This window comes from Anabrus simplex, chromosome 5 (assembly GCF_040414725.1).
Source record: "Anabrus simplex isolate iqAnaSimp1 chromosome 5, ASM4041472v1, whole genome shotgun sequence".
NCBI classification, from domain to species: Eukaryota; Metazoa; Arthropoda; class Insecta; order Orthoptera; family Tettigoniidae; genus Anabrus; species Anabrus simplex.
Window position 1 is genome coordinate 184,836,173 of NC_090269.1, and position 16,844 is coordinate 184,853,016.

Sequence of the window (16,844 nt, forward strand, 5' to 3'; positions counted from 1 at the left end):
ATATCGTTAACAAAGCATTTAAAACGTTAGGCTTCCTCAAAAGAAATTGCAAGAGTTTTAAATCTGTTGTCCCATTGAAAACCCTCTATTTTTCGCTTATATGATCTAGTCTAGAGTACTGCTCTGAAGTGTGGATCTCCTCACAGCAATACTTAGTTAATGCCTTAGAGCGAGTACAAATCAGATTCTCAAAACGGATCAGTAAAAAGTGTTTGGGTATCAAGCTGTCATCGACAGATTATGATTTGTTTTGTACAAACATGTGTATTGAGTCTCTTAGGACATAGGTAATTTCCTTGACTGTCCCAATTTACTCCAACTGCTACCAATTCATGTTCCTTCCCGCAATACCCGGCAGGCTGTCTGTCACCTTTCACTCGTCAACTAGTGAAATTCGCAGACATCTTATGAACACTTCATAGACAGAGTGTTCCTTGTATCTTGTTCTGCCCATTTAGTAACTGAAAGTTATACTTCCTTCCTTCCTTCCTTCTTTCCTTCCTTCCTTCCTTCCTTCGGACATTTCAAATGTATAAACACTTTTCTGTTTGAATGTATTATATCATCTGTAATTGGAGAATCAATAACTCTGTTGATGATAAATAAACAAATCAAATAAAATATGGGATTTAAGTATATAAAGCAAAGGAAAGAATCATTATTAATTGACAGAGAAGACATTGTTGGCTGGCGTCATAGGTATTTACGCAGTATTCGCGAAGAAAGGGCAAAGGGAAAAGCCGTAGTGTACACAGATGAGACATGGGCAAATGCCGGCCACACCAAGTCCAGGGTATGGGTTGATATATCTATTAAGACAGCCATGTAGGTATGGATGGAGGGCCTCACCACAGGTAGCAAGGCAACCTCGGGCAAAGGGGGGCGTGTACTGCTGATTCATGCAGGGTCTGAATGTGGGTTCGTTGATGGAGCAGAACTTATATTCGTGGGTAAGAAGACAGGCGGCTATCATGAAGAAATGGATGGTGAGTGATACGTGCCCACAAAAAGTGCCAAGAAACCTGTTATTCAGGCTTGGTTGACAGAGAAAAATATTACTTGGGTACACTCTATGAAAAATTCGTGCAAATTATGATGACAACTATCGCATTGACAATCTGGCAGCAGCTGCAGATCACGAGGTGTTACGTCTCCCTCCATATCACTGTGAGCTAAATCCCATAAAACTAGTGTGGAGCCAAGTGAAGGGATACATTGCGGCTAACAGCAAATGTTACAAGCTCCCAGAAGTGGAACAATAAATGCGAGAGGGAATACGTAAAGTGACTTAGGAACAATGGCGAAATTATGTAGAAAACATGAAACAGACGGAGAATCGCATGTGGGAAGCTTATGGCCTCAAGAACGTCTTCACGATAAGATTGTGATCAATCTCAATGATGACAGCTCATGTGGTGACCCCGACTCTGTTTCCAACTTGGGTGTGCAGCCACTCGATAGCGATACAGATTAATTACTGCAGCACAAGGTAAGATGCTGCTCAAACCTCCTGCATGATGATAATGATATGTAATACAGTTGAACCTGCTTTATACGTAACTCTGTTCTACATAATTCGTATTTGTACGTAATTTCCTTTAGGTCCCGGCAAAATATAATTCAAAAGCGTGTTTTTTAAACCTTATGTATACGTAATCCGTTTATATGTAATTCACGGTTATACGTATTAAGTGCCAGTGATATATAACTGAGTTTTGCATAATTGTGCTTTTTAAAAAGAAAGTACTGTATTTATGAAGTTTCCTCTTTGTCGGCGTAGGTAGAAGTAGAGCGATCGGGTTTCGGTGCTGAAACAGAACACAGAGTTTCGCCGAGTGACATTGTTGACCTTTACTTACTGGCGGCTTAACAAAGGCGAGTCTCCTTTGCTCGTCCTCTACCTTTGTCGTTTTTGACACGCCGCCAAAGATTAAGCTACATTATAAACAAAGTGGGCGGTTTCGGTGCGGAAACAAAAGAAAACACAGTAAATTTGTTTGAATAAGAGAATTTCTTTCGTGGGAACACTGGAAAAGTAAAATGTCCACGATGCAGGTATCTGGTGTTTACTGTTGAACAGTAGTTTTGTCATTCAGTTGCTTTTGATTAGCCATGGAGAACAGAAAAAGGAAAAGTTATACAAGAAGTAGACGCTAATCCACACAAAACAAAACCTGAAATTGCCTTCAGACTTAGGGATTGCTTATACCACACAATGTAGACAATCAGTAAAAGAAACCTATTTTGGATGAGTTCTTAAAACTGGGTTCAAAACCAGCAAAGCGCAGCCGTCAGCAAGAAGGATGGTATGTAGATTTGTAGAAAGCACTTTACACATGGTTCCAACAAAAGCGGGCCGCAGCTCTATCAATTAGTGGAGACATGCTGAAGGCAAAGGCGATTAACTTAGATTTAGGTAAAATGATGATTATCACTGCTGCTTTCAAGGCTTCATTAAAGATCGTCACGGAATCACAGGGAGAACAATTTGCGATGACTCAAATCTGCAGACGACGTCACAACGCAACACTGGAAAGTAGGGGTTCTGCCGGGTATCGTAAGCGATCAGCCTCCAAACATCTACAACTGTGATGAGACCGGCCTATTCTACAATCTCCTTCCTAATAAAACATTAGCTGAAAAAAGTGACTCATGCCATGGAGGGAGGAAAAGTATACTTCGTGTAACAGTACTTCTCGCCACCAATGCAGATGGATCAGACAAACTTCCTCCACTTGTGATAGGAAAATCGAAGAATCCGAGGTGGTTTAAGGGTGCGAAAACAAAACCTAAGGAATATGAATCCAATGGAACAGTGCTTGAAAAAACTGGACATTAAAATGAAAAAGAAACATAAGAAGATCCTTCTTATGGACTGTTGTGCAGCACTTCCACCTCAAATCGTTCTGGAGAATGTCCGAATGGAATTTTTCCCTCCTAACTGTACCAGTGTTCTACAACTGCTTGATTTGGGCATCATTGCAAATTTCAAAGTGCATTATAGAAAAGTGCTGGCTCAATTTGAACCTCCCTCTCCATTAATTTGCTACAAGCCATGGACTTTTTTTCAGCTGCCTGGAAGCAAGTGTCATCCTCCACAATCAGTAACTGTTTCCGCAAAGCTGGTGTCTTGCTAGAAGAGGCTGCCTCTAATGATGATTATGGGGACAAAGTTTTGTCTGGCAATGAGCTAATGCTACCGGACGGTGTGGAATTCGATACTTTTGTGCATTTCAATGACAATCTGGCTGTATGTGGAGAACTACCGGATGAAGAGATTATTAATGATGTATGCCAACAACGCGGCGGTGATGGACCAGCTGCAAGCAATGGTGACATTGGAGATGGAGATAATGATTGGAATCTTGACACCTGTTAAGTACAATTGAAGTGTGTAGGCGTTACATCAGTGCAAAAAGTTGTAGTGAAGATGCTCTGAACTCATTACAAAGTTTGCTAAGGGAGGTTTATACTCTTAATGCAAGAAAAGTGAAACAAGCCAAACTATCTGATTTCTTTAAGGCTGGGCCAAGTTCAAAATAATATTTTCTGTCTTAATGTATTTATTATTTGCAAGGATTTACACAGGTAGGTCTATTCCATTGGGGTTTCAGTACATATGTGATGTATTGTGTATGTCTGACTTCTAAGTACTTCTGAGTTACAAGTAGTTTTTTCTCTTCTCCTTGATATACGTATAAGTCAGGTTCAACTGTAATATTTTTTAATAAAAATATTGTAATAATTAATTTATTGAAATTGTGCTGGACAAAGTGGAGGTGGAACAGGTTTTTGCCTGGATCCCCAACTTCCCCTATCAGTTTCAAGTTAATTCCAGTATGAGTACATAATCACCACTTCTCTCGCTTATTCACCAATCGCTCTCGAGTAGTGGGACAGACCTCTCTGGCAGGCTCATTTCAAATCCTTGGAATGGATTACTGCGAATAGAAACAGGCCATATATTTAGATAATAATAGTGAACGATAAATGATACAATAATGTTGTATATATTAATAATAATAATAATAGTACCGGGCGGTACACCTCCACGCCGCTAGTTCAAATATTGCGCCAATTGAAACTCCTCTACAGGAGAAAGCCTGAACTTTAAAAAACTGTATTAACTCAACAGTTTCTCCGAAGATGGCTCTGTGTGAATTTTGATGTGTTTTTGTTTGTAATTGATCAAGAAGTGTGGACGTCTCTACCAGATGTCTCTACTAAAAACTATGATTACGCACTCTGGTGCAAAGGAATTATCTTTCTTGAAGAAATTTTGTATTCAAAAGTTGTTGTCTTTACTAAATTTTGTTCTTTTATTTTTTGGGTTGGCAATATTAATCCGTCCTTCCGCCAGTTTTGAACTTAGCCAATCCCAAATTTCTTTAATTAATTTTCAGCCAATCATGTATGTCTTTTTCGATATGGATATGTAGCTCTAAGCTATCCAATAAAATTGGGGGGTGTGTCTTCTCATTCCTGAAAGGTCTCGAATTTTCCACGAGGGTATAAAAACTGGTGATTTTCTTGTCTCTGGGCCACTTCAGTAACATCTAACTTAGTGTGTGGATATGTAGCAGGGGGCGGGAAGCGCCTCTTTCTTCAAGCAGCTGCTCTTCAACAAGGTAATGGCCTGTTAATATCTTCATTTCTTGCTAGCTCAGCAGTTTAACTCTCGGGGAGGGTTCGAAACCTTTAATATGTGACCTACCACTTTAAAATGTAAATTCCTCTTCTGTCTATGTGAAAACTACAAATCTCTTTAACAGTAAAGCAGGGATAGAGAGTGCTTTACCCTCTCGAACTCCCCTTCATTTTGAAATTGAGGTGACCACGTTTTTATAACCGTTTCTCCTCTTCCTTAATGTATTAAAGTCTTCTCATACGGATCACCTCCCTAGCTTGGGACTAGCCCCTGTGTATCGGCCTAGAGTCACTTAGGTTTTAAAAGTGTATTTGGAGTGCAAGTTCACGCCTCCAGTCCTCTCTGTACTTTGGGCCAGTAACTTAACCTGTTGTTTTATTTTCATTGCGAAGGCCCTGTAGGTTGGGTATTAAATACCCCTGTTTCTTTGTGTGCCTTGAGGGCAGATAGAAGTGAAATTCGTTGTGGCCTTTGATAGGCTTGAACTTTGAGAGCGGGTCTGCTCATTCCTAAATTTGATTTCTGTCTGCCTCTAGGAGGCTTAACATTGTAATTTGGAGCGAGTGCTCCTTGGCATGATGGGGTTTTCTGCCCCTTTATTCAATTTTGTACCTTGGTAAAGTTGGGCTAATAGCTCAAGGATTGTGATTGTGGGGCCCGAAGCCCAGACCTTGTAATAATCCCCTAACACTTGTAATTTCTTTGTATCTGATTTTGGCTTGTTAAGTTTTCAAATTCTAAGTTACCATTGTTAAGTTTAGAAAATATAACCTTTGTTGAAATTTTAATTCATCTTTCGAACTTGTAGTTAGACCCATTCCAGCCCGCACCTTCTTTCACCTCTGCTATTCCACAGATACCTCGGAACAATACTAATAATAATAATAATAATAATAATAATAATAGTACCGGCTGGTACACCTCTACGCCGCACATTTGAATTTTCCACCTTAAAGTACTCCTCTACAGGAGAAACTCTGAACTTTAATAACTGGATCAACTCATTAGTTTCTCAGAAGATGTCACTACAGTAAATTTTGTGATTACGAAGTTGTCAATACTGTGTGGAGTTCAACTTGTTTTGTTTTCCATTGATCAAGAAGTGTGGACATTCTCTTATAGATGTCTCTACTAAAAAACTTTGATCATGCACCCTGGTGCGAAGTGAAGGAACTTTTCTTGAAGATATTTTGTACTCATAAGTTTTCCTATAACTAAATTTTGTTCTTTCATTTGTGGGTTGGCAATATTAATCTTTTCTTTCCACCAGTTTTGAAGTTAGCCAATCAATTATTTCTGTAATTAATTTTTGACCAATCGTGTCTTTCTTCTTCAATTTTGATGTGTAACTTTTAACCAGCCAATAAAAGCCTGTGGGTGCGGCTGTTTTATTCATGAAAGGTCTCGAATTTTCCTCGAGGGTATAAAAACTGCTGATTTTCTTGTCTCTCGGCCACTCGAACAACATCTAGCCTAGTGTATGGAAGTGTAGCAGGAGGCGGGAAGCGCCTCTTTCATCCACCAGCAGCTCTTCAATAAGGTAATGGCCGCTTAACATCTTTACTTCTTGCTAGCTCAGTAGTTTAACCCACGGGGAAGGTCCGAAACCTTTACCATGTAACCTATCTCTTAAACATGTAGAATTGTGTAAAAACTTCATCTATTGTTAACTGCAAATCGGGGATAGAGAGTGCTTTACCCTCTTGAGCTCCCCTTCATGTTGGATTTGAGGTGACTACGTTTTCGTAACCATTTTTCTATTCTTCCTTAATGTGTTAAATTTATTCTGTATACGAGTCACCTCCATAGCTTGGGAATAGCCCCTGTTTCATTGGCCTAGTGCCTTTTAGGTTTTAAAATGTGTATTTAGGAGTGCAAGTTCTCGCCTCCATTCATTTTGTATTTTGGGCCATTAAATTAACCTATTCTTTTTCTGCTAAGGCCCAGTAGATTGGGTACAAAATACCCCTGTTTCTTTGTAAGTGTGCCTTGAGGGCTGTTAATGGTAAGTCCGTTGTGGCCTTTGGTAGGCTCAGAATATCGAGAGCTGGTCAGTTCTTTTATTTATGGTAATTGTGCCTCTAGGAGGCTTGACATTGCTAGGTGGGAGCAAGTGCTCCATGTAATTAGGGGATTTCTACCCATTGGTAATAGGTGTTTGTGAGCTGAAAGCTCAGAAATTGTAAAAATTAGGGCTTGTGGCCCAGATTGTTAAATTGTCTCTAAATCTTGGCTTTCCTGGTCTTGTACCTGATTTGACTTGTTGTTATTTGTTAAAGTCTGAAGTTTTATGTGAAAATTGTTAAGTTATGCTATTTTCGAAAATATAACCTTTAATGCAATTTTAATCAATATCTCAGCTTTGTAGTTAGACCCATTCCAGCCCGCACCTTCTTTCACCTCTGCATTCTGCGGGTATCCCCGTAACAATAATAATAATTCAATGAATATAATGCTTAGGGTGTATGTCAAAAGAATTCGTTTGCAATGCTTTAAGCATGAAATTGTAGTTAGTACATTAAAAATGTAATTTAAATTGTTTAATGATGTAACCTGTTAAAAAGTGTATGGGATTCTAACATGCATACGTTAATGTATTAATTCTTTTAAATGTACAAAGGGCACTATGAAAGTTTTGCAATGTGAGTGAACGCTCTAGACTTTTTCAAAATAATTTCCACCACGCTTAATACACTTCTCGAAACGTCAAAACCAGTCACTGAACCAACTCTGCCACTTTTCTTCGGTTACATTTTCACACTCTTGATCCCAAAAGCTCCTCGTCAGATGCAAAATGCCGCCCTTTCAGCTTCAGCTCACATCTGGGAAGAGTGCAAAGTCACATGGGGCAGCATCAGGACTGTATGGAGGGTGATCAAGCACAGTCAACCCTGATCTGGCAAGAAAATCCATTGTTACATTAGCACGATGTGCTGGAGCATTGTCGTGATGCAAGAGCCAAGTGTTGAGCCGTGACCTTGGATGGAGCTGCTTGAGAGCCTGGATGACCTGAGGCAAACAAGTCTCACTGTACCACTTCACAGTAACTGTCCTTTGTGTTTCTAGCACAACTTGAGTCGGGATGCCCCGTTTACTGAAGAATACTGCAATCATCCTTTTCTTCACTGACCTTGACTTTCGCACAGTCACAGGAGTACCCTCATCTTCAAACAGCCACACCTTGTACTGGGATTTTGTTGGGACATAATAATAATAATAATAATAATAATAATAATAATAATAATAATAATAATAAAGCCAAGTTTCTTCACCTGTAACGATGCTACTAACGTTACGCGAAGACCCATTTTCAAATTGTTCAAGCATTTTTCGGCACCATTTCACTAGATGTGCCCTTTGTTCCTCTGAGAGTGAATAGGGCACCCAAAGGGAACAAACCTTTCTAACACGGAGATGGTTGTGTAGAATTGAACGAATAGCTGGTGCAGTGATGTGGAGTGACTTCTACCTGCTGATATGTCAACAACCTCTCTTGCTGCAACACTTTCCTCACAGCTTCAATGTTTTCCTCAATCACTGATTCAGACGGTCACCCAGAATGAGGATCGTCTTCAACCCCAAAATTCCCCCTCTGGAACTCTTTGTACCAGCAGAAAATTGTTGTCCGATGTGGACAGTCTTTCCCCAGCACAGGAGTCATTTCGTCCAGGCACTGGTCAACAGTTAATCCACGAGCAAAATTGTAGCGGATAATTGCGTGATATTCACCTTTAGACCGCAATGACATCTTAACTTGCTTTCAATCCCACTGCTTGGTAACAACTAGTGTGAAGGTCGCGCCTTGCTGTCTTCTAAACCGTCTTTCACCCCTCACCCCAACAGGGGTGTCCAGCCAACCATTTCTGTGTATTGCAAAACTTTCCTAGTGCCCTTTGTACTCGAGGTACAATCCGTGAGCTGTGCTGTATTATAGTGCTGGAGTACAACTTTGAATCACATGCGGTCCATTTGGCAACAATGGTGAGTGTGACGAGGCAATGACGTTACTTCCGCTTTAATTTGTTCAAAAGGTGGTCTGGAGAATGGGTCATTCAGCCACTGCCCATGGTTCACGAACTAGGATGCGACTACAGTAACCCAGACCACGAACCACTCATAATAATATGTTTAAAATAATACGTATTAATAACATCTCTTTGCATACAGGTGCAAGGATTATCTGCAAAACTTTTAGTGATACTTGGTTTTTTGTTTTTGTTTTTGAGGAGTAAGGAGAGAGCTACCCTGGTTCTGGTAATACTGACAACTGAATAGAAATGAAATCTGAATTGAATCGATAGTATGACCGATTGATAGGAATTTTCTAAACCTTTATCATCTTAAGCCAACAACTGTCACACATACATTTAACATTTCTTGATGCGAATCTTGTTCCTAGCATGAATTCTATATTTTGGCTTTGCTGTGTAAACAACAACAGTACTAGTACATAAAGTGTACGCCAGATGTCTCACGGCGATTCATAATGTGTGTCAAAGTTTGCAAATACGAATTTCGAAGATAACCAAGGTCTACCGATTCAGCTCTAGGGAGCCAAAGTATCACTAAATGTTTTGCGGATAATACACACACTCTTCACTGAGCAAGTTGGCGACGCAGTTTCGATGTGTAGCTCTTAGCTTGCATTTGGGAGATGGCGGATTCAAATCCTATTTTCAGCAGCCTTGAAGATGATTTTTCCATGACTCCCCATTTTAACACCAAGATCATTTTCTTCCCTTTCCTATTCTATCATTGTCAAAAACTTGGTTGAGTTCGTACAATGTTAAACCACTAGAAAAATAAAAAAATCACTCTTTTGAGCAAAAGAAAGAATGCTGTAGCCTGTGATGAGACACGTTATTTATGACTGACCTGCACAATATATTCTATGTTTGGAACAAGATTTCACGAGAGTCAAACCATATGGAGCTGCATAGAACAGAACACTAAAAAGAACTTTAGAAGTCTGTATGTACAGTCGAGGATATTGTTGAAGTATTTTACAAAAATTGTGCAAATTTTGGGATTGCAGAAATACACTGCTGAATCAGGTAATTATAATGCAGATCTAACAGCTCAAGCTGGATGTACTGGGAAATTCTCAGCCAAAAGCAAGATCTGGTAAATAAATCAAAAGTCAACCTCAAGCCCTTCAAACCTCTTCGAAAATGATGCTTGGTTTTAAATGGGTCTAACATCTAAGGTCATCGGCTCCCTCTTCGAAAAAGACTGGCTGGCATGGTGACTGCGTTGCTGTCGTACAGCCACACTGCTAACCTTTCCCTCCTCCACTAGTCTTCTACCCTCAACACTACATCACCAATAAGCTTATGGTGCAAGACAAGCACTGTTTGACCAGGCCTGCTCCATAAGGTAGTGAGTATTTACCCTCCCCTTTTTTTTTTTTCCTGCATAGTTTGAAGGGATCAATCTCCCACAAAATAACAATGTGCTTTCAACTGTGTGCATCAACCTTTCACCGTTTACCTTTCACTCTGGTATAGACAGATGTCCTCACGCAAGTAATGCATGCTGTTTCATTTCATTCATGTTTCATGCTTGTCTTACAATCTTTAAAGAAACTTGCTCAAATATGCTATAACTATACTGAGTCATTATGGACTAAGATTAACGGTTTCAGCTGGTACTGGAAAGTAGGTAGCCTTCTATCGCAACATTTTCTTACAAAGACTGGTAAGAATCCACAAATAAATACATTACGATGGCTGCTCTTAGCAATACATTACAAATCTGAGAGGCACAGGCAATCAATTATACTGCTCTGTTGCTCTTGCTAATCGATGTAAGTTAGAGGGTGGCAAACCAGTATTAGTACGCTGATGAATAAATTGGCAACATTATTTTCCGCTTGGTGGCAAAAGACTTTAATTTCTACATATTTGGGTTGCATGGTAGATACGATCTAATCAGTAACATTCTCCTGCATTATCAATGGCATTCTATCAACACTGGATATTTTTCAATTCCACACTTGAAGAATACCTGGTTTGGAGTTAAAGAAGTTGTCAAGCCAAGTTCGAAGAACATTTTCACCATCAAAGGAGTTTCCTATTACATTATTAGATAGGAAAAAAACAAAACAAAGATGGCCGGGCTGTGTGGCTCAGACAGTTGAGGCGCTGGCCTTCTGACCCCAACTTGGCAAGTTTGATCCCGGCTCAGTCCGGTGGTATTTGAAGGTAGGTACTCAAATATGTCAGTAGATTTACTGGCACGTAAGAGAATAATTGTGGGACAAATTTCTGACACCTCCGCAACCTCCGAAAACTGTAAAAGTAGTTGGTGGGACGTAAATTAAACAACATTATTATTATTATTATTATTATTACAAAAAAGATGGAAATCTGAGGACACAAGATTGGGAAAATACAAGTGATGTGGAAGTAACTCCCAATCATACTTCTGGATAACTACACTTTAGTCAAGTCATCAGAGTACCGGTACAGGTGTGGAATGACTGATACTGTGCATAAGCTAATTGATCTCTTTATTGCTTAAAGAGTGCCCTGCCCACAAACACAATTCCTGAACTTCCATGCAGTGTTAATATTGCACAATAGTTAATCGGTTCTACTTCATTACAGTGGCCAATTCTCTGGCCTACTGACATGAATTACTGTGAATCAAAAAGTTGGGACAGTCTCCATCAAAGCCTGATGGTCTTCCTCAGGTTGAATGGTACGTTTAAAACGATTAAACTATTTTCTGGCCGTACCTACCCCAAAAGTATTTTCCTAGTACGTGCAAACGATTAGATGCACCTCCGCTGTATGTTCTTATGTTACACTCAAACAGAACGATATGCTGCAAGTGTTCAAGATACTCCATAAATTACACTATCTTTTCTCAAATCTGAAATATTTAAAACATATCCAGAAACAACATAATATCGCTCTACAAAACTTCTAAACCTACAGTGCTGTCAGGCCACAAACAAATACCATCAATTTTCACATGGACCCAATAATAGACTGATCACCAGATGTTTACACCCATGGGCTATTATAAACGAAAACATGGACATACATGGATGAGATAATGTCATGCCCTCCACACACAAAAGGCTTTATGAGCACTTGTCCTATATTACTTATTCGAGTACCTCAAATGTTCTTGCCATCTTCATGCTTCCTCAATTAAGATGCAATCTGGAACTGCTAACTCATTAGGCATTGATCTCTAATCCCTTGCATTCAACTCACCTGATAATGAAGAAGTAGGAGGCATCTCAGTCGAGACTGGTTGGTTTGATGGATCAGAATGAGGACCAACATCTGGTGATGGATTTGCTATACAAGGTCCATCTGGAACTTTTCTTTGGAAATCAGTTTTGCATTTACATACACCTATTTCTCCGCTCATATCAGTAGCTTGACATGATTCATTACTACCACACTTATAAAGGTCTTTGGGGTTACATGGTTTATCTGAAAATGGTAACAATAAAATTAATGTGAGGTAAAACGAGGCTATTTCAACAGTCATTTCTACTTTAAGATCCGAATATACTTTTCTAAAATGTCATATAGACAACACATAACCTACAACTTTCAAACAAAATATAAACATTGGATTCATAATACACCGATTAAATGCACTGCGACACTATGCGCTTACCTGTGTAAGACAGTCCAACGAGACATGCCATATAAATCGTGCTAATTACGATTACTGTAACTCTACTCATTATTGCAGAGAATGGAATGAATCTCAAAACTACAAAATAACACCAAAATCATAAAATAATTATTGTGACATAGGCGTCTCAGCTACTGACACTAAACAACGTAAAGTCAGTACGTGAATAATTATCGCAACGCTCTAAACCAGAAGGAGTGGTGTGAAATAATGAGCAAATGTTTTCACATACTGAATTTAAACTATGACAATTTTGACAATTCGCATCTGCGGAGCATGGAGAACACTATGAGTAACACAGCTGACTATGCGGCATTGCATGTTGCATACCCTACAACAAAAATATCTAGATCGCACTCACAATGTTGACATGATAGTTCTTCTCTTTCCTAACAGATGGCAGGCACAATTGGACAAAGTCCGTTGTGGTCGAATTGATAACGATCAGGAGAGCATTAATTTAGATCGCCATTTTAAGTCCGGCATACTACTGGTTATGGTAAAAATGTTTGTTTTTGAGGGGGAAATACAACAAGAAAATCATCCTCTCATTCACCATTGCTGTAATATGAAGTAATCTACTACTTTTAGTATTGTAAAGTACGGTGTTAATAATGAATGGAAACTTAATAGAGAATGCGTATTAACAAAAAACGTTAAGTGACATTTTTATTTCCTTTTCCCTTTTGAGTGCCTTATTAAAAACTAGACCAAATAGATACGTACGTACGCACGTACGTACCCTCACTGGGCTTGACTAGGAGACCGGAGCATAATAATGCGCCTGTATAACCTGATAGACAACCACGGATGAGACTATATCGATGAGCAACCCAAGCCGCCAACACGGGATTCGAACCACCCTCCTCCTGCTTTCTGGGTGAGCTCCGGAATCGCTCGAGCACAATGGGGGTTCGAGACAAAAAAAAAATTAAGATGGAGTTTTATCTAATGTGAAAGTAGGATCTTTGGATCAACTATTTATTGGATACTGCTTAACACTACTAGAAATGACAAGATACATGTGATGGGGTCGCGAATATAAATTTATTACTGAATTGCGACATATGAATAAACAACACTATCATAATAAAGATCTCCACACACATAAAGAAAGTATAGGGGAATATAGGCTCGCCGGAAGGGCGTTCGGTGGTATCATTACACTACAGACTTCCTCGGACAAATTACTCTAATTGAAGTCTGACAATAAAATATAATCTTGACTTTCTTTAACGTCGTCTTTCTACAGAACATCGTCTTCTATCAACAGAGTAGATGTCTCCTACATAATACACTCTCTTATTCTCCCGTACAACCCGGTCTTTACGCTACATGAGTGCACACAAAATATTTACATAAAACACATAACAGTGAACAAAATTCTCCAAACTCCCCATATGCCCTGACGCCAAGACTCACAACGATGAATATCGGCCCTCTTTGGGCTCAAATAAATTAAATAATACACTGAACACAAATCATACGTACACATGGGCCATTCCTGAAAGAGAAACATGGACATAATCTTCTTCTGCCCCGGCGAAAAGTTAACTCAAGCTCAACACAAGCTTGCGCAAGTCGCTCCCCGCTGTTCAAACCGGGATCTTTCTGTCTGAGGGATACACGCCTACAAATTCCTTTCTCCCTATTTTCTGGTACTACTGCACATGGGAGGAAAATATCTTTATTATAATTCATTATTATCAGTTACGGCTAGCATACTATCTTTTGACACACACGTTCTGAACAGAACTCTCCAAAGAAGGCACAGTGAGAAATCACACCGGACAGGAGAGCCAACACTGAACACAAATCATACGTACACATGGGCCATTACTGAAAGAGAAACATAGACATAATCTTCTTCTGCCCCGGCGAAAAGTTAACTCAACACAAGATTGCGCAAGCCGCTCCCCGCTGTTCAAACCGGGCTCTTTCTGTCTGAGGGATACACACCTGCGGTTGGCTCTCCTGTGCGAAGGGACGTAGATTACCTTGAGGTGCTATAACATTCTAATTCCTCATTTCTCATTGTACCGGTTGGTACACCTGTACGCCACATATTTGAATGTTCCGCCTTAACTTACCTCTCTACTGGAGAAACCCTGAACTTTAACAACTGAACTAACTCTACTGTTTATCAGAAGATGTCACTGTGTGTTTTTGATTTGCTTTTGTTTTTCATTAATCAAGAAGTGTGGACATTCTCTAACAGATGTCTCTACCAAAAACTATGATAATGCGCTCTGGTGTGAAGGAATGAACTTTCTTGGAGAAATTTTGTATTCATAAGTTTTGTCTTTACTAAATGTTGTTCTGTCATTTGTGGGTTGGCAATATTCATCCTTTCTTTCCGCCTGTTTTGAATGTAGCCAATCAGGAATTTCTGTAATTAATTTTCGGCCAATCGGGGCTTTCTTCTTCAATTTTGTATGTAACTGTGTACTGTAGCCAATAAAAGTTTGAGGGCGGGTTGTTATCATTCATGAAAGGTCTCGAACTTTCCACCAGGGTATAAAAACTGCTGATTTTCTTGTCTCCGGGCCACTCGTATAACATCTTTCTCAGTGTGTGAATATGTAGTAACTAGTCTAACTATGGCATTGCCTCTCATACAACCAGTAGCGTAGCGAGGATCGGCCAATGGGGGGGGGGGGTTTACAGTTACAAAATTAAGATATAACATAATGAAAGTGCTTGTGCTTGTGCGTGTCTGGTACGCGCATGCATGACTGTCATAAGGATACTGATACAAGAGTGAATTACTGTATGTGATATTCAGATTGCAATACATTACAAAATTCTTACTTTAAAATACAGAACAAGAACAATATGATCGAGGTCAGCAGTTTTATCTCAAACGGTATGTTCAGTTTACAATCTAAAATCTAATTTTCGAGGCTTCCTAGAAAATAAATTTAACACATCTGTTGGTTTTACAACTATGTCTCTGTGAATGTTCAAGGGAGCCAACCCGTTGAGTCGACTTTCACTTGTATTTCTGAGGTAGGTTTTAAGGCGTCTTAATATTGAAAATGATCTCTCACTGGCTGCAGTGGTGACAGGTAGGGTGGCAAACACTCTCAACAAGCAGTAGATTGCAGGGAGTTTATCTTGATCACATAAAAGAAGTTTATTGTTTACTGTCAGTTTCTATTTATTTTCTTTTTGTGAAAGTTCAATGGGGGGGGGGTTCTAACCCCCAGTAACCCCCCCCCTGGCTACGCCCCTGCATACAACTATTCTTAAGTTTTCTACGGAATAGAACATTAAGAGAGAAATGAATTAGGAATATACATCGTGATTATTTTGAAGTCCACGAGAAAACTGTAGCGTGCATACATCATTTTGAAAATAAGTCTGAGGTTAGGGGAGCCATTTCTCTACTTCCAAACTATTCGTGTTTCTCGAAAAATATTAATTTAGATAGAATATAACTGATGTTGTGTTATTCCGTCAGTGTCTATGTGCTTCAAAATGTCGAGTGAATTAGATGCGAGTGTATTTTACAATAATCTGTGTTTTGCTTGCAGAAATGTTTGGCTGGATCTTGGAGTATAACAAAACTTATAAGTGTGACAGATGGAGCAATCTGTATACTGTTACACAGAAGATATAGTGACTTGGGGGATTAGCTGGGTTTGTAACGTAGGGTTTTACACTACCAACACCTTCTGATTCATGCTGTGGTTATCTGTTATCAAGCAGACAGCGCCGAACTGATGCTCGTCCATGTGGTTAAATATCAATGTTTAGTCAATAGAGTTTTTGCGCTCAAGGTCTTTAATAGTTAAAAGCCTATTGTATCTTTAGTGTCTGAACATTTTATTACTAAGGTTACTCTCATTGTGTGAAGTGCTGTTATGCCATACGTCAACATTGTTAGCATTACCAGGGCCGTTCATTGGGTTAACATAATCATTTCGGGTGTACTTGGGCTGAGTGACTCTGACGGTTAAGGCGCTGGCCTTCTGACCCCAAGTTGGCAGATTCGATCCTGGCTCAGCCCGGTGGTATTTGAAGGTGATCAAATACGTCAGCCTTGTGTCGATAGATTTACTGGCACGTAAAATAACTACTGCAGGACTAAATTTAGTTAGTGGGACGTAAAGCCAATAACATTATTATTCCCTTTCATTGGGTGCTGAATTTAAGAAATTGTCCACCACTTCAAAACTAAGGTAACAAATTATGTTTCACAGTTCTCATGACAGTGAATAAATCAAGGAATTCCTCAGCTTAATTTATTTTGAAACATTCAAAATGATGTTAGAAATATCATTTTAACAGTTTTATCATGTATTTTCATCTATCCAGCGAAGTGAAATTAAGAGGAAACGTTATTTGATGAATTGAAATGTCTAAATATTTACCGTGTTGGGCTCTTTTCTAGTAGAATATATGTGATTCTAGTTGATTTTATGTGAAGCGTACTTGTTGACGAAGCGTTTTCATACTTGTAAAAGTGATTTTCCCCATGATGTTTCATTTATCATGTTAAATTACCGCCGTTTATATAATATGTACGTGA

The 16,844-nt window shown here is 39.3% G+C and overlaps 1 protein-coding gene across 2 annotated transcripts in view; it reads right to left on the reverse strand.

The window, feature by feature from the left end:
* LOC136873891 (uncharacterized) overlaps positions 1-12,624 on the reverse strand; it is a 66,471-nt gene extending 53,847 nt beyond the window's left edge. For both annotated transcript variants that reach the window (XM_067147213.2, XM_067147212.2), the window contains exons 1-2: positions 12,290-12,624; positions 11,875-12,099 (exon numbers count right to left, since the gene is read on the reverse strand). In XM_067147213.2, coding sequence (XP_067003314.1) covers positions 11,875-12,099; positions 12,290-12,359 — 295 coding nt within the window. In that variant the 5' untranslated portion in view covers positions 12,360-12,624. The remainder of the gene's footprint in view (positions 1-11,874; positions 12,100-12,289) is intronic.
* Positions 12,625-16,844: the final 4,220 nt, after the last annotated feature.